The 18,497-nt window shown below is 38.6% G+C and overlaps 1 protein-coding gene across 1 annotated transcript; it reads right to left on the reverse strand.

The window, feature by feature from the left end:
- Nucleotides 1-556: 556 nt before the first annotated feature.
- vwa5b2 (von Willebrand factor A domain containing 5B2) lies at nucleotides 557-16,881 on the reverse strand. The gene is made up of 22 exons (XM_056744651.1): nucleotides 16,807-16,881; nucleotides 14,485-14,627; nucleotides 14,017-14,232; nucleotides 12,969-13,194; nucleotides 11,981-12,138; nucleotides 11,059-11,190; nucleotides 10,738-10,862; nucleotides 9,361-9,537; nucleotides 9,003-9,113; nucleotides 8,078-8,280; nucleotides 6,621-6,735; nucleotides 6,129-6,314; nucleotides 5,801-6,035; nucleotides 5,037-5,308; nucleotides 4,669-4,906; nucleotides 4,275-4,580; nucleotides 4,012-4,146; nucleotides 3,795-3,923; nucleotides 3,525-3,575; nucleotides 2,989-3,064; nucleotides 2,089-2,212; nucleotides 557-1,664 (listed from the first exon to the last, which is right to left on the reverse strand). Exons 2-22 carry the CDS (start codon nucleotides 14,621-14,623, stop codon nucleotides 1,035-1,037), a joined length of 3,984 nt encoding a protein of 1,327 aa, XP_056600629.1. The 5' UTR covers nucleotides 14,624-14,627; nucleotides 16,807-16,881; the 3' UTR covers nucleotides 557-1,034.
- Between the last annotated feature and the right edge of the window lie 1,616 nt (nucleotides 16,882-18,497).

Genomic DNA, 18,497 nt, shown 5'->3' on the forward strand with positions numbered 1-18,497 from the left:
GTTCTGCATAATGGCTAGTATGTATCGTTGTAACAAAACGGAACTGAGTTTTTCAGATCTTACTATATTCGACCTTGTCTTTAGCATCTGAGACCTCAGCATTGATTTCAAAGTAGAAACAACATAAGTCATAGCGAAAATTTCGAAAATAGGTAATGCGTCGGGTGTATATCGTTTTAAAGATAAATGATAGACTGTATGTTTGATTTCAAAATACAGTTCTCAAACTATTATTAATAATGCATAAATTATTGTGAAAACTGAAATTGTAATTTTATCGACGTTATTTTGAGGGGTGCATCGGGCCAGATACTAAGCTCTTGTACTCGTAAATGCACCGATACCAAAGACCCTTACCTCATGTGGCATAACTGACCGAAATTTCTTGTGAAAATTGCTTTGAAGGTTTGTAAAAAGCATTTTATAACACCACACACTACACATCATTGCCTGTTGTTTAGCAAATTTATTAAGTACATTTCATTTCTGAAGATTGCTAGATTTCAAATCAGAAATATTATAAGGCAAAGCAAGCATTCGGATATAAACACACACATCAATCACTAACCAGAAAAAATGTCTGACCGGTGACCTAGAGGAAACTTGAAACAGACAAACGTAAGAATAAACTAGTTGGACTCATACAGATTAATGTATGATCACATGATTTGATATTGCTGCAAGAACATTCTCTCAGACCTACAGTACTGGAAATAACTGAATCTACTGCATAATTCGATAGAAGGTCATTGAAAAGGTAAAGCCTGCATAGGGGTCTGAGCAAATTTTAAGCTCAACTCACAATTTAACTACAGTAGTAGGAAATTTAATTGTAAAATTCTGTATTCTGAACACAAAAGAATGTAGGAAAGCAAACAGTTCAATTTTTCCTACTATGGTAGTCAGTGGTGGCCAAGAAATGTTTGGTTACAAGCATTCTTCCAAATATCTTTCCCTGTACTTATCAGAGCAAAGAACTGGGGTTGAGTAAATGAAGACAGAATTTGGGGTAAACTGTCCCTTCAAATTCTGCCTCACATGTTATTCGGGTTGTAGCAGAGCACGTTCAGTTTGATATTTTCGTCCCAGTGGCGTAACAGGAGAAAAAGTTGCCTGGCCGCAGCTCTCAACCCTGCCAGGTCAACACCCTCAGGCAGTGATTGACACTTCAACCAGAAATCAGCTTTGGCTGCCACCAGTTCCCACTCCACAAAAAACCCTGCACAGCGGTGCTCCAGCCAGGCCAAAGCCACGGCCGTGGCCCAGCTCGAGCTCTCTACATCCATCTGTGCCAGCTCCCCTCCCTGCGCTTCTGCAGGATCCACAGGAGGTCCTTCACACATGTCTGTCTCAGAGCCCCGCCCACTGTCAGCCTGTGGGACTCCGCCCACCAATTTTGGAGACCCCTCTTCAGAGCTGTGGGGTTCTTCGTGGTGACGCCGCAAGCTGGTGTGAAGCACTCTGGCTGAAGTTTGGTCCTCTGATCTGTGTCTTGCTGAAGCCAAAGGCAGAGCGGGTGGGGAGGTACAGCGGAACGGGGGACTCAGACTGCTGCGGTGGCTGAGGTATGGAGATGCTCTTTTCAGACGATCCAGAGGAATCAGAATACACTCAGAGTATGACTCGGACAGCAAGAACGCACCTGAGGCCAGCTGCAGACGCACCTGTGACAATGCAGGAAGAGAAGTGAGATGTTTTGGGTTCATGACTCTTGTCATGCTATCATATTGTTAAAGGGATAGTTCAAACAAAAATGAAAATTCTTACATCATTTACTAACCCTCGTGTCATTGTAAACCTGTATGATTTTCTTATTTCCTAATAACACAAATTATATTTTGAACAACGTTGGTAACCAAACAATACATCCCTTATTGACTTCCTTTGTATCACAAAACCACCCAGACATTTTTCAAAATATGTTAATTTGTGTTTCACAGAAGAAATACGGGTTTTGGAATACGTGGGGGTGAATAAAAGATGATCAAATTTTTATATTTGAGAGAACTTTCCTATTAAATTATGGGCCTGTACATATAGAGAAGCTTCAGTCATATCCTGTGGTTGAATCTGTGTAATGGTACAAACCAGTGGGAGATAATCGGGTGTGTCTGTATCTGTGTGTCTGTCAGTTTCTGCAGAAAGGCAGTGAGGTTTAAGAGGAGCTTGTTTTCCTGGGCCATTGCTGCTTTTGAGTCTGCCCAGATTGAACCTGCAGAAAAGAGTTAAAACAGATCAGATTTATATCGATTTATCTTAACTACATTTATCATCCATAACCTTATAGGCATCTAGCATATATTTAATCACTGAAAATATATTTTATTTCCATTTATGTAAATCAACTTACAAATGCATTTGAGATTTTGTAGTTTGTTGTACTATCTGTACAGTAGAGTATATATTGTGTATATATAGCAGTTTTCATATATATTTCCTTAATGTGAACTCTTTAGCAATTGTGTCATCTGCTTTTGTCATTTATTTATCTATCTATCTATTTTTTGCTATATAGTTAACCTTTGCTATTAACTGTAGGTTTATTTAATTTAATTTCAGCTCTAGTCTCTTTCTTTCTTTCTTTCTACTTTTGCCTCCTGCTGCCAGACTGATAACTGTGTCTGGTACCAAACTGTTCACCCGACACAAACAGAGGTAAAGACAACAAAACTATTTATTTTTCTGCGTATTTCCAGTAAGTAGTTTTAGTTCTTCAACACAAACGTATTTCAGTTCATTGCTATAATTCAACATTTTTCATTTTATTTAGTTTAAGTGTTTTATTTCATCATATTTAACAGAAATGTTTCAGTTATAGTCTTGATGAACTATTATAACCCTATTCGTCTATCATCCTAAAGTAAGTGTACGGATAGTCAAGTCAAACCTGTTTCACACAAACCATTAAATTACACTGAAATGCTCATACCAGAAATTTAAAGTCATTGGATTCAAAGGTTTATGTGATTATAATTGATAAACCCTGACCTGGACCCAAAGAAACTCTCCACAGAACGCTGAGAGCGAGACGACACAGCCGACGGACTGATGCTTCCACCTGTACCTGAAAGACATAACATCATTGTGACTCCTCGAATGCACCACTACTGCACAGAAACCAGACCAAAGTATAAAGATTCATGAAGTTGGGCTGCTCGATTATGACAAAAATCGTAATCACGATTATTTTGGCCAATATTTAGATCCTGATTATTAAACACGATTACTCATTAACTTTTAAAACAACATAGAAAATTTAAAAAACATGTCTTTCAAAGTGTGAATTCAACTGAAAAATAAATGTTCATAAATTGCACAGCTGAACCACTGTAAAGGGAGTGGGTGCGCTATGGATTTATACCACAAGAAAAGGGAGGATCCTTGCAAAATGGAATGTGGCATAATAATCGTTTTACCTCGATTCTTTTGTTTTACAAATTTTGAAGGCCAAAATTTACGATTTCGATTATTTTTTATTAAATGCACAGCCCTATCATGAAGGCTATCCCGTCTCGTATACTCACTGCTGTCCCAGGATGTCATGCTGCAGGGAGATGCAGGGGTGTCGTCTCTGTCTGGGTCAAAGAAAACAGAACAAGGCTTTACTGAACCGATCTGAGATTATCAGAGATTATTTAGCGTTGCATCTTTAGAATTTCTATTTATTTGTGTCTCCAGTTTTGTGTAAAGTCATGTCACTGTATAGTGTCTATAACAATTCTATACTTTTAGAGTTGTACTTTTTGATTCAAATAGCCTATTTTTAATGAAATGTATGCAAATGTGAGTCTTACCTGTGGAGGCATGCGTATCTTCTGTCTCTTCGCTGCCTCTGCTGGACGATCGGCGTCCTAATCCGACCGAACACAACCTATGTCTTCTGCTGCCAGACTGAGAACTGTGTCTAGTCCCAAACCGCATAACTGAAACACAGAGGTGAAGCAAAATTTGATAAAATAAAACCATTTAACAGTTTCTGTGTTCATGCGTCAGAAGACTGTGAGTGTCCACCTGTGTGTTCCAAGTCTCTGCTGTCCAAATGTCCTCTCACATTGGTGTCTGTTGTGGCGATGCTGGTGTACATGCTGACGATTCCACAGCTTTTGCTGGTCTGGATGGCTTTCATTCGATATCTCTTGGATGGGCCTACACACACATACACAATATGAAAAGAACGTCTATTTATAACTGTCATTAAAAATTGAATATAAAAGCAAGTGCAAACAGGGCCTGTAAGTAATACATTAAGTGTTAATCTGGTAATTCTCGCTGACCTCTCTCGTGATCTATATCCGTCTCTTTTTCAGCCATGTTTTCAAAGTCTCTGATGACGGAGCGAGCAGTCAGCTGGTGAATGATCTCATCCCATGGCCCGGCACCTGTTGATAGGGTTGCTGTGCTCTCGGGGTCCCCCAGCGGAGACAGATCCACACAGACCTCCCAAGACAAGGATCTTCCGCCCTGTGTGCCGTGGATGACCGAGCGGCACTGGGCCCCCGTGACCTGGGGAGCGGCTGAAAACAGGCCTTCTAAATCGCTGAAGTTGTCCCAGTCCAGAGGGGAACCAGGGAACAGGAGACCTATATAAAGAATGTAAAGTGAACTGATTTGTGAGAATAAATGCATATATTGAATAGGACTGTGCATAAAACATAAGTGTTTTCTCACTGGAATCTGTCAGGCTCGGGCGAGACAGAGCTCCTCGAGGAGTACTGTGAGTCTCTGTGTCACTCTCCTCCAGCCGGCCCCCTACCGCCTGCTCAAAGGAGACCCTCTCTAGCGCCCTCCGCAGGCGGTGCATGTCCAGGTCCCCCTGCGGCGATGAGAAACTTCGACCGGCCAGAGCAGAACGAGCTAGCGCCCTCTGTCTTCGATGAGACTCGTCACGGTCCAACAGCTTGCCGGTCTTAAATGATGTGTTATTTTACAAACAGTTTAACCATGTTTGGATATTCCTCAAACGGCACAATACATGTACATTTTCTTTAAGAAAATAAGATTTTTGAATGAGAAATGAGATGACCGTAGTAAATCACCTTCCCGTATGTGGTTTCCCCTGAACAGGTTGCATTCTGTGCCCATGGAGATTCCCAGCGTGAGAGCCCTCTGCCCTGCGGAGGCTCTATTTTCTCCAGGCCGTGTGGGAGAGAACCCATGCCCAGCACAGAGCTCTCCGCTTGGTGAGATGGAGAGGAGTAGGTCCTTTCACTGCTCAGAGAACAGCAGGTCAACACATACTGGTCCTGAACATACGAGTCCTGTTGAATACGCCAGCGCACATCACTGCTGCTGATGTCAGTGTCGCCACCTGCAGTTCACACACATATATACAGACAGGGATGTGAAGCAGCTACTTGAAAGAACAATTCACCCAAAATGAAAATTCATTTAGTCACCCTCATGTTATTGAAAACCTGTATGGCTTTATATTTTCTGCTAAACACAAAAGAAGATATTTGGAAAAATGACTTGCATTGGTTTTGTGTCCATACAATAGAAGTGAATGGGGACCAACGTTTTTGTACACCAACATTTTTCAAAATATCTTCTTTTGTGTTTTGCAGAAAAACGAAAGTCATACAGGTTTAAAATGACAAGAGGGTGAGTAAATGATGACTTTTGGGGTTAACTTTCCCTTTTAAGGTAGGTTTGGAATGGAATATTATCTAGGTCAAAGTAGTGACTCTTTTAACATTTTGAGGGGGTTGTGATATGTGCAGTAGATATTTAGTACAAAAGTGAAATATATAACCCGCAATGCAATTTCCCTGACGGTACCATTATCTTTCAGTGATCGTACCAGGGCTGCAGACGTTATTGCCGGCGTGTGCGCAGGAGAACTCGGACGAGATTTCTCGTGTGATTTCCCTCAACGCCTCCTCAAAGTCTCCCTCCAACCCTCCCTCTTTGGCCGTCTCTCTCTCTCGCTCCTCCTGAGGAACCAAAGGCTGCAGGAGCTCAGAAGTGGAGGGAGAGAGCTCAAAAACTGACCCGACTGAATCGTGTGGTCGTCCTTTTTGTGCATGAGACTTTACCTGCATACAATTCAGTTAAAAGTGATTACACATTTAAAAATGTATCATTGTGCATTTGTAGGAATACAGACACCAGAAGTGACACGCACTCACCTCAGTTTTCTGTGCCTTGAATCTACCCACATCATAAAGAGTGCAATAGCCAATCAGGGAATTGCCAGGGTAAAGCGGAGGAATTTCATTGGGTGACAGAATGGCCTCCACATTCTCCGGCACATACCAGTCAATCCGTACATCCGTTAACACAGGTTCCAGAGCTTTCTTCAGACATTTCAACAGCTACAGAGGAAAATCTAAACGTTGATAACTATCTTAAACTGTTATGCACATAATTACATCATTTGTAAAAAATTGATGCATTATACACAACAACCAATTAAAACCATGCTTGCAAAATGGTGCGGCAAGCTCCATCACTTTCCATAGAATTCTAACACCTGTTATTCACAATGTAAGCTGGCAGGTTTGTTTAGTTATTTTTGGCTGGTCAAATAATTCCAGATTGTCCTCAAATTGTGCTTGAAAACAGTATCTAATAGTGCTTTTGTCTCTGCCCCCCAAATGGGGCGCTGTGGGCTCTCGCACCTTTGGCTGAAGCCTCTCGTCCTGACTGAGAAATTCTGTACAGCCACCTGTAACCTTGGCAACGCCCTGCAGTAGCCTCCGACAGGCCAGAGGACCAAGGCCCAGGCCAAAACACCTGCGACATCAATATAATGTCATTATTTGCACTTAAACACAAAATCAATGTCTTTATATCATACGGGTAAAACAAACAGTATTTTTGCAGGTGCAAATGTGGTTTTAGATCTGAAAACACTCAACGGTAAGGATTCCAAGTGACTGAAAACATGTTTGTTTGATTCTGATGTAGATTGCCAGTGTGGTTTGAAGAAATGAACGTGAGAGAGGGAAAGAGAGATACATTGAGTATTCTCTTGAGAATAATCCGGACCATTTCACTAATTAAATGTCTGAAGGAAAACAGAAGCCAGACAACACACACGCACGCAAGCTGTTTGGAATTCAGGTCTGGTCCGTCCGGGTCGAATGCATTTAAATGTCTTGACTGAGTATCAATAAAGAGTCTGTTTCAGTACTGTAAAAGCTTTATGTGTGTGTTTGAGAAAAAAGACTGCTGGGTTAACTCCAGAGAATTTACCTCAAAGAAGTTAGCCTGCTGTAATCTTTAAAAGTTTGTTGGGTGCTTGTATCGCTCTATGTTTAGGGATAACTGGTGATACATGTGAAGTCATTTTATTTGGTTTAAAAGTGCTTATATAAAAGGTGTTTGTGGGTGCAAGGTGATTAGCTAATGTTTAAGTTGTTTCTTGATGTGACAGATTTGTAGCAGGTTTTAAAAGAACGATGTACAAGGTGTTTAGCTAAGGTTAAAGTGTTTACTACCATATAGGGTGATTTTAAGTGTGTGTTGAGAAATTCCTTTCTGAAATTGCAGAATACAGTTAACATCAGTAAACAGTAAACGTCATTGAAAGTGATAAACTTGTGCTCTTTGCATTTTCTCTTTCTATGAGTTATGAGAATTATGAGTTTCTTTAGGTTTTTAACTAAATTTACGCATATCAACATAAAACATTTATTTACATGTCATAAAAAGTGTTTCTGTAGTTTAAAAGGGCTTGTCTGTGAAAGTTAGCGCCACCTAGCAGTGAGATTATGAATTGCAACCAATGGCTCAGTCTCCCTTTCCAATAACTATGGTGGCCGACGCATGGCTAAAATGTCATGTCGCTTCTTTGCAAAAGCAGAAAACGTATTTACGAAATGCACTCTGAAGAGCAGTTTGTCCGTTAAGGGCTACAGTAGAAACGATATGGTGAATTCCATACAAGGTGACCCGCGGTGTATCTAAAAAGCTAATTTTAAGAAAAAAAAAACACAATGCTTCATTATATAAGGTCTTTATAGACATCTGAAGACAGATATGTATATTATATTGCATTTCTGTCAATTCATCCTCCTAAATATAACACACTGCACCTTTAAATATTTATTTCATGTGACATTACAGAAGTTACCTGACGTTGCACGTGTTTCTCCTGACCAGCTCTAAAACTCGTCCTACATTGCTCTGTGTTCCATCCATCAGGAGGAAGAGTTGGCGTGGGCAGCTGCGTTGCACTGGTTGCCGATAGACCCATGACAGCGCCCCCCACAGGTTTGCAACACCCTGCTCTGACCGCATCTTCTGGATGTACTCCAACGCCTGCATCACTGTGCTCTGAGAAACAAGAATACGATACATTGACTTTCTTCTGTGGAGCACAATGGAGATGTTTAGAAAAATAGGAGAGACTGACAGCCAAAGTCATCATTAACTTTCAAAGGAAAGTAAATAGTAAATAGTCATAGCAAAATGCAAAAAATGGAGATCTCAAAACAGAAAAGCGCAATATGAAAAGAACGTGTTGATGTTTGAACTGAAAATCTGAATCCTTCGTCTTAGGTTATATTTCCATCATGTATTACTGTATGTATATTATTTGCTCATTTTGACTTTATTTTTCTTATGTTAGACAAGTCTGACACAACAACATTCACAACTGCAAACGCATTCACTGCACCAGATGAAACCTGCATGAAGAAGAGGTGGACAGCAGGTGCATGATGGAGCAATAAAGGGTTTGTTCGTGATTGCTGCATGCTGTAAAATGCATAGCCATATGGCTCTTCATGTTTTAAAACACTTAGTCCTGCCAGACCCTGGTCTTGCTTGAACCTGATATTGCAGTGTCATGGCAACGAGCAGTAGCGACCTAGACAGAGATTACCATCTGAACAGAAGTACATCTGTAAACATAATCCGCCACACACGCTCACGTCCAGAACACTGTGTAGATCATTAAAAAGTTCAGTTTCCCTAGATGCAAAGGCAGCACTTTGTTAATCATTTGTTCGGAAACAGCTTTACAACAGTTTACAACTACATGGAGGAACACTCACATCTGTGCAGGGTTTGCTGGAGCTGAACAGAGGTCGAACTGTTGAGCAGACATTGATGATGTTTAGCTTGGTGCGAGTGGGCAAGCTCTTAATGGCCACTAACATCCCCTCCTGTTAGAAAGATGAAATGTAATAATCTTGTTTATTTTTAACCATAAGTGTTCACCTTAAAATGGTTTACAGAAATGACAAAAGTTGAGGCAAAACACACAAAAGTAGTCTATACTGTTTATGTCAATACCCCTACATAGTTTAGAGGCCTGATATATTAAAATTATAACACACTTGTGAAAACATTTTATAAACGTGCTTTGTGTGGTCTTAGAATGGAGTTTGATAACAGGATATCATGCAGAACCTTGATCTTGTTGATGCTGTTCTGTGATATAGAGTTGCTGTTGTCTATGAGGAAGATGAGCTCTCTGCTGGCCTGCTGAAGATCTGTTGGTTCTGACAGAAGATCTGGGCAGAAGTTAAGCATCAAGACAGGGTTCAGGAGCAGATCCTTATGGTAACGCTTCCGAATGAACTCCAGCTGAGGAGAAATGTATGGCCACACACACAAAGTTTAAAGAAACAATTTGACCTAAAGCAAAACAATTATTTTAAATTTTACACACAAATGGAGCTGTTTTGAATAATAATTGTTGGTTTCAAATGCAGTTACAATGAATAGGGAATTTACAAAACATTTTCCAAAAGGTGTAAAACATAACAGGAGTCAACAACTTGGGCGCTTATAAAAGTATTTGAAAGCTGTATAATAGCTTTGGTTATGGTGGAAATTAAATTATTCTGCATTTACCTAATGAAGAAAAAGAAAGTCATGAAAATTTGGAACATCATGAAGGTGATTAAAACATGTGAGAATAATGTTTTGTGTAAAGCTCATACCCAATAAAATATTTTAGAGCTTGACATTAACTGGAAAACATTTGTCATTATAAAAATGTCAAAATAACAAGAAATATCTTTGTTTTCAGATTTTTAAATGATTTAAATGATCGGTTCAATGATTCGGTTCAATTGCAGACGGGCTCTGGGCTCAACTGTTTTTCCTATCCTGGGTAGCCCAGATGTTACCATGTGAATATTTAACTTGAAATTTTCAATCTGAATTTGAGCAGTCGAATTAGACATATGTTTTCTTTGAACTTGAAATTTGAGATCTGAATAAGAGCAATCAAATTTGATCAATCTGAATGTATTTTATCTGAAATTCTGGAAGTTTATTTATTTTTTATCTGAATTTGTGAGCATTAAATTCAGGTTTTAAAATTGGAAATCAAGAATTTTCATATTTAAATTTCATAGAGGTAAATTCGAAACAAATAAATTCAGATACATGGTTTCCAAAGTAAAATAATTCAAAATCAAGTATTCATAGGCTGTTAAATTTCAAAACATTATGTCTCTTATTTGCTTCCATACTATTACGTTGATTTTGAGTGTTGAATGAAAGGAGTTAACGGATGCTCCGGCCAAGCCGTCTTGTTACGTCATTTGAGATGAATAGTCATTTCAGGGTGGAAGTGCATTTTCAGATTATACTTTAAGATCATGACGGTACTTGAATTTTAGAAAGAAAATTATCCACATTGACAAGCTATTTACTATAAACGCTGCAATATTTCATGGAAAATTTTCACTAGGAATTTGCAGGTGAAACAGCTAAATAAAGCTTTTAAAACTCAATTCATGAAGTTTGATGAATGCCTAATGTTAATAATGTTACCCTCTTCTCAGACTCCGCCTCCTTACGTCCACAGCGAATGAAATCACGTCGACTGCGGATCTGTTGCTCATATTCGCTAAAGGTGAGCCGTCCCCTCTCCAGAATGACCAATGGGCTGTGAGGCTCTGTGAGGAACAGTGACCACTTCTTTCAGGATATTATGGAGTTTAACGCAGTCAACACATTAAACTTTGCAGCAGGTGGTTTAATCCAAATTCTCTTATAGTGCATTCAAAGAACTTTGTCATTCCCTGGGATTTAAACCCACAACCTTCGAGCTGCTAATACAATGCTCATAATCACACAAAGTCTCTCTCTCACCGCTAAGATGCAGAATTATCTCCAGATGTCGGTCACATGGATGCTCCTCGGCCAGCGTGATGTAGGTTGCAGACGCACACTGTGCGCTTGGGTCAGCGTCTGCGCGCAAAGAGTGGGTGGGGCTTTCCAGACCTGGAGATGGAGAGATCAACATCTCCTGGTTACTGCTGGGGTTAAAGAGTCTGTGCGCAAAACGATTCAGCATTGATTCGATTAGTGGCTACGCTAGACTATTATGGTGATGGAAATCTTTGACATCTGTGCCTCAGGGGAGAGATATGATGAAACGAAGACCGATGTTGATTGTCCGGGTGTGGTGGGGATGACATGTCAGTCAGACCTTTAATATGAATTGAGATATGTGCAGTTTGAAGATAGGTATAGTACTCAACTGAATATATATATATTTTTTAGATAGAGTAAATATTTAATATATGACATATCGAAATACTCAGAGGTACTATCTGTTATCAGCATGGTACATGGTTTCCAAAAAGCCATTGTACTTTTATGTAAGTATACTTTAGTGCCCTGCTCAATATCCATTAAACCATTTAACCAAAACAAAGCAGCCACTTTTCTGTGGGACAGAACAGCGTGACAACTGTGATTTAGTGCTCTCTATAGAACATAGCTTCCATCTTATTTCTCTTCGAGTGGTCCTGAGCCTGAGCCAAACCCTCTCCCCGCGGCACGCACCCTCACAGACATGATTCGGCTCTTTCTAGCAGGCACACTGATGTCTATCATAATCAATGGTGCCCATGCCAAGTTTTTATTTAACTCAATTATTTCAGATCACAGGGTGGGCCTGCACAAATATACAATTTGCAAGATTTTGTCATTCTTTGGGCTGCAGACATCACAGTCCTAGACTGTGTTAAACCCAAATGACTTTTGCAAAGTATTATGTAAATATTACCGGCTAAAAGACAGGCTCCTCGAACCAGCAGCTGGAAGCTGAGCTGATAAGATGAAAGGTTTGTAGCAGAGCTGGTAAGGACAGCATGGACACACTGCTGCCCGATTTCCAGCATCCTCTCCTGCTTCCCAGACGAACTGCCAAAGCACGTAGTCGGGCTGAAGGAGAAACGTGATATGGGATTATAGTAAGGTCAAACCCATTTTCTTAATTTGTTATTCACACTGTGTAACTAACCATTAATCAAAGTGTGAGTTGTTTTATTAAATGTACAGTACTGCTACAATGAAGATTTTGTGTTTGTGTTTGATGCCATCCATACGCTTTTGATAGTATCTGAAACTTTCAGATACTTTGAATAGATGCTTTAAGTTAGACTCTAAATGGTTTACCATTATTGTTAAGAATAACTAAAATCACATATAAGCAGTGGCATCTTTATTATCTGATTCTGAAATGTATTTATTATGAAATTAACTGAGTATAAAAAACAGTCATTTTGGTGATTATTGTTGACCATGCAGCTGACTCCAAGGCCATTTGTAATGGATGTATGATGTTAGTTTTGCTTGTTCATGCGGGTGTAGCTTAACTAAAAAAACAGTCTGTGCAGTTTTTCCTCTTTAATAAAGTTCCATTTGATTTAATAGTTTGTCAGTTTCAGAGGCAAGAACATTAACAAAAATGATGTGGCCCAAAATTTACATTTAGTCATTTAGAAACTTAACTTCCAGTAGACCTCTGCAAAGAATGAATTTCTGTAGTTTTAATTTAATTCATATACGATATAATATTCATATAAATTAAAATGACTATACATTAAATCTGAAATAACTGGTTAGATTACAACCAAACTTCAGGCCAGGGATGTCTGTCCAATGTAACCGTCTATATAATGCCGTCTTTTTAGTGTTCAGATCAGTTTTGACGCCAATGTAATTATTTATTGCTGTAATTAAGATGAAAATGTTAAAGGTATGAATTGTACCTGTTCTCCTCTAGTTTCCCCCCATTTTCACTTTTGCACGGTTGGACCCGAGCTCTGACTATTGGTGTGAACACTGTGGGGTAGACCAGTCGGATTGCACCATTTTCAAGCGTAGGGAGTTCAAGAGTAGTGCTTATGACAACCGACACAATTTCTAAAGGTCCAATTTGGCCTGTGCTCACTATAAATGTGCTTCTCTCCAGGTCCTCATCCAGCAACAGATGACCTGAAACGGCAAACGTATGGTCAATTACACGACCCTATCAAAGATAAATCACTTGAGACACCGCAACAGACAGTGATGATGTTTGAGTCTTTGAACTCGGTTCTCTTGAGCTACGACAAAGCAAGCAAATTTTTATTTTATTTTGCATTGAACAAAAAGACTAAAGATATTGTATAGATAAATATATTTTATTTTACAAGAAGAAGCAGATCTGCTCTGAAACGAATGAATTTGCAGATATTAATGTAAAAACCATCCAAACGGGCAGCGAGCCAAGACAGCTCTCTGAAATAATGAACGCCGCCTGCACAGTTCAAGGTGGACCAACACAAAGCACTATAAAGCCAAATCAGAAGATGAAAACAGGGAATATATTTGTGTAGTGTGTGTTTGTGAACAGCCATAAAGCCTGTGACAAACAAACAAAAACCAACAAACACTCTGTTTTATTCTTTTTTGTTCTTTAGGCTTCTCTTTTTAAAGTCAATGGTTTTCAAATAGGGGTCTGTAGAGATGATATTACAGTCCCTAGGTTTGCTTAGATAGATGGGTGGTCCAAGGGTATGCGTAAAATAGATTTAAGATAATATACAGTACGGTCAAGCCATGTCTTGCAACAGTTTCCTAACTGGATTATATTGAATACTGTTCAATAACTGCCATAATGATTTGGTGGAGGATGCAGCTGCCTTCAGTCTTAGACGTGAGATATTTATGCAGCCCTTGTCGTAATTAAAATGGACCACGGTGTTAATGTTGACACTGAGTGTGTGTGTCAGGTGTAGCCTCCATTGTCATGACTGTGTGTGCCACGTCCCTCACCATTGGAGCACTGTATGTCTAGACTTGTTCCTCCACAGCATCCCCAGTCCTTGTTGTGGCCACACAAGGCGTAAAGCGTCGGTCCAGGGCAGCAGGTCAAACAGCATTCCTCTAGCTTTCCACGACTCTGGAGCTCCACACTTACCAGCCTGCCGGACACCACTGCCTCGAAACCCACCACCACCTCCTTCTCCCCCAGAGGATACACAAACACACCTGAGCAGATGAGGGGAAAGATATTTGGGGGTCAGAGTATATAACACTGGGCACTGTTTGGTCAACGTGTTAAAAAACTGTGTTAAACTGTAAAACTGATGCCATGTGAAACATAAGCAGATACCTAAGAGATACCAAAATCAGGAGAGCCGTGTTTTGCTGAACAGCTTCATAACTAGTTTTACTTTGCAGAGGCAATTTTTAAATCTGAGTTGAGGCTGGTACAGAGGTTTGTCTAGCAAGATGTCTTACCTTCCACTGGTTCAGGATCAGTATTCACGTATGTCAGATGAGCAGTGATTCCTAGAGAGCACCCATTGGCACAGGAAGTGATGCGGGATGTCTTCAACAGCAGTGGTGCCCATGTGACACGGTTTTTCAATCCTGGCATTTTCCTTAAGAGATGTTTAATCTGTAAATGTTTCTTGATAAAACAAAAGTATTAACTAAGCTCCTGTTCCTTTTGTATATGGTTGAAAAGTCTTATTGTGAGATGCATTTGTCAAAAAGGATTAAGAAAGATTATTCCACAGAGTTCACACAGTAACTATTAACCAGAATTTTTTTACACGATAAATACAGCTTGAGCCTTAAGTGATAGTTCACCCAAAAATAAAAATTCTGTAATCATTTACTCACCCTCTTGTCATATTAAACCTTTATGACTTTCTTTCTTCCGCAGAACACAAAAGAAGATATTTATTTTGAAGAATGTTGCTAACCGGCAAACAGTCATTTGCATTGGTTTTGTGTTCATGCAATACTGTAGAAGTGAATGGGTGCCAGCACTGTACGGTTACTAACATTCTTCAAAATATCTTCTTTTGTGTTCTGTGCAAGAAAGTAAGTCATTCAGGTTTGAAATGACAAGTGAATGATGACAGAATTTTCATTACTTTTCATTTTCATCAGTATCGCTTTAAAATATGTTTCCTATCATGACTTATATTTCATAATTTACCCAAATGTCAAAAAAGTAATTATAAACAATTTTATCCATATTACTACAGTAACATAACATTTTAAAGGGTCATCTTATAACATCATTACTGTATGCAATTCTAACTGTAAATGCATTTTTGCTTAATTTTTGCAGCATTAGCAACTGTCATGTTATAGCCTTTTATGAAGTCTGTATTTTAGGTGTACTTATAGGTTTTCATCTTTGAAAAAGTTGAACAAAGTTGAAAAAGTGACATCCCATCATACAACTCTTGATGTACGTGAGGCTTGTGATGTGAGGCTGCAGGGCCATTTTAAGGCAACATACAATATCTCTCAATAGTTGCAGATTTCTCATCCGATTATTTGCTTCAGCAACCATGAAAGATTTTAAGAAATGGTACAACCCCCCATTCAGGCTTTCTCAAGGTTCCCACCTTGCGTGCTGCCCGGCAACAGGCAGCACTCTTCCTGTCACAGTGAGAATGAACGTGTCAAACATTAACAGACTGGTCAACAATACAACATAACATACATCCAAACACACGCAGTGGAGAATATCAGGTTCACATGATGTAGACAGATTGAACATTATTCCATATGAAAATCCTGACGGCCATTCAATTCTGTTTAATCTCTATTATATTTTTTTAGGATGTGCACTAACCATTCAAAGAGAAAATAAATGGGTAGAATACACATAAAACACTAGAAAATAAGCATGGCAGGGTGTTTGTTCTGTGCACAAGGTCTCTCAGGTAATGTGTGGTGTGAGTGTACAGTACTCTACCTGCCACCTGGACACTTGCTGTGATTTACTGGGTTGTAATTAAATGTCAAGCATACACAAACACGAGCACCAGACTAGTGAGTGTTTGAGGGTAAATTGTTCTTATCAGGATTAAAGATTGTCCAGTTTTATAATGTCTTGCATTAAAAGTTTTGTGTTTTTTGTTCTACATAAAATAGTTACATTATTAAAAAGGAGTTCAAGGCTTAGTGAGTATGGCACAAAGCCTCATAAATGAAAAATAATAATAATTTGCAAGAGGCATCCCTAAGTAAATGACAGTTACATACAATGTAAATTGTGGGTCAAAGCAAATTAAAATGCGTATTTTAGGTACTGTTAAGAAGTTTTGTACTGTAACTGTAGGATAATATCCATATTGACACAATTATGATATGCTCTATAGGCCTACCGTTACTTTTTCAGCAAGTTCCACTTGACATATCATACTTAAGAGATCGAGTTAAAAATAAAGCAATTAAAAAATAAAACATCTTAGATGCTGAATGTAGAGGGATGCATATGTGTGTCCATATCACACTGTAAAAAATATAGACTACACAAATTATAAATGTTACTAAATTAATTAAATTATTAACCAACTAAAAAAGCACAAAAAATGAAAGGGGATAAAACAGATTGGAAACAGAATTCTTTGAAGGCTTCTATCAATACATCATCCAGACTCTTTTAAGAAATGGTAATAACTTACTGTATATAGAGTATCTTTACCAGCAAGCAAATTTAACATCAGTGATCGCATGATTTCTAATGATCTGTCAAAACAATTCTGCTTTAGAATGCTAGAAGAGAAAAATACATACTTTACAGTTTTCACTTACTTGATGTGCTGTTGAGTGATTTGTACCCGGTTTGCTGTGATTGGGACGGTGAGGTGTCACAGGTTTCTCTCTTTCTTCCTCTCCATCATTCACTGGGCGGAGGGAGGCGCGCGCAAGTCACTTCACTATAGCGCGCATTCACTCATGCGCATGCGCTCACTATACATTTGAGAAGATGCCTCTTACCGTCTTACTCGAGTCTTTAAATATACATTTATTTTACTCTTATTAGTGCTATGTACGACATCAACAGTTTAAACATGTTTATATTATAATAAGGACGGCAATGGGAATGGCAGAAACCCTACAGAAATTACCATGTTTTTACTACAAAACAAATCTCACATGTTTGCTGTAGTACTCAATACATCAAAACCATGATTAAAACAACACTTTTACCCCCAAAACTTGGCTAATTTTTGTAAGGGAAGGGACTCATGACAGTAAATGTCACTTATGTCTAATGTTTGAAACAGAAAAGCATATATAATGCGCCACATAGTACATGTTATATTTGTTTTAATCAAAAGTTTTCAGTTTAAGTTTTAAAAGTCTTAATACTGCAAATCACAAGTTATTTAATCCCCAATTTAGACTTTAGCGCCCTCTAGAGGCAAACAACAAATGACATTAAATTAAAAGGCTGTGCTTGCAGACATGTCTTGGCATTTATTCTCACACAAATCTTTAATATATTGTGTAGCTTCAGGAGATTGAAGGGCTTATTAAAGGGTTTGCTTATTTTAGAGCTTGATAGCCCTGATTCTTATACGTGTGAATCATATGATTTAAAGTATTTTACTTTGCTTTCCAGAGATAAAGAAATTCATGTGGATTTGCAATGACATGAGGGTGAGTAAAAAATGTTTTTATTGCAACATGTTTCCTTGTAACTTGTAGAAAATCTTAATATCAAAATAGCTCTAGTAAGGGGTCACGTTAAACACTGTCATGTAAGCAGGTGCCAGTGAGAAAATAAATGTCTGTTAAAGCCTCCTACAGAAATCACCTACATCCTGATGAACCAAGGAATTTAAATATACTTGACAGGAGCTGTGTCTCGCATTCATTCTTTATTAATAAATAAATGAACACAAAGTACAATATTTTGCCGTAATAAACAACATCATTCATTAACTGTTTTTCACTGTGCTGCTGTATTGTGTTTACGGTTGATATTGATCAGAAAACTAAACTACAGTAAGTATTTTCGCTGTCATTTGCAATTTGAGTTAACTTGCCAAACTTTCTGTGCAAACATAAACAACCAATAACACCACAAACAAAATGAAGAACAGTTTGAAATGAAGAACAGTTTGATGTCAACAAATACACCTAAAACTGCCCGTTGACTCTAATGTCACTTTAGTGGTAACACATGATATTATTAGTTTTGGTTGCATTTCATAATGGGCAATCGTTGGTCTGTGGAATCTATTTGTTCCCAATGTAAAATAAAGGTCTCTAAAATAACACTTACGGTTCAAAATAATTTGTTTTCCGTGTTGTCATGATAGAATAGCAACGACATAGCCTTCTTGCAGTAAAATGCATTGCTACGTTCTAAATACAACTATTGTTTAGTAGCCTACATGTAAACAAAAACATACAGAAAGACTGAAATACTCATAAAACATAACGAGAGCAGCTTCTAAAAGAGTAAGAGCGGTGTAGTTACCTTCTGTGATTTA

The sequence above is a fragment of the Triplophysa dalaica genome, chromosome 3 (genome assembly GCF_015846415.1).
Source record: "Triplophysa dalaica isolate WHDGS20190420 chromosome 3, ASM1584641v1, whole genome shotgun sequence".
NCBI classification, from domain to species: domain Eukaryota; kingdom Metazoa; phylum Chordata; class Actinopteri; order Cypriniformes; family Nemacheilidae; genus Triplophysa; species Triplophysa dalaica.

Coding starts and splice junctions, on each gene's coding strand:
- vwa5b2 (XM_056744651.1), bottom strand. CDS start 14,623: ATGCCAGGATTGAAAAACCGTGTCACATGGGCACCACTGCTGTTGAAG. Junction 10,863..11,058: donor GATAATTCTGCATCTTAGCG/GTGAGAGAGAGA, acceptor TGTTCCTCACAG/AGCCTCACAGCCCATTGGTC. Junction 9,114..9,360: donor ACAGCATCAACAAGATCAAG/GTTCTGCATGAT, acceptor TCTTTCTAACAG/GAGGGGATGTTAGTGGCCAT.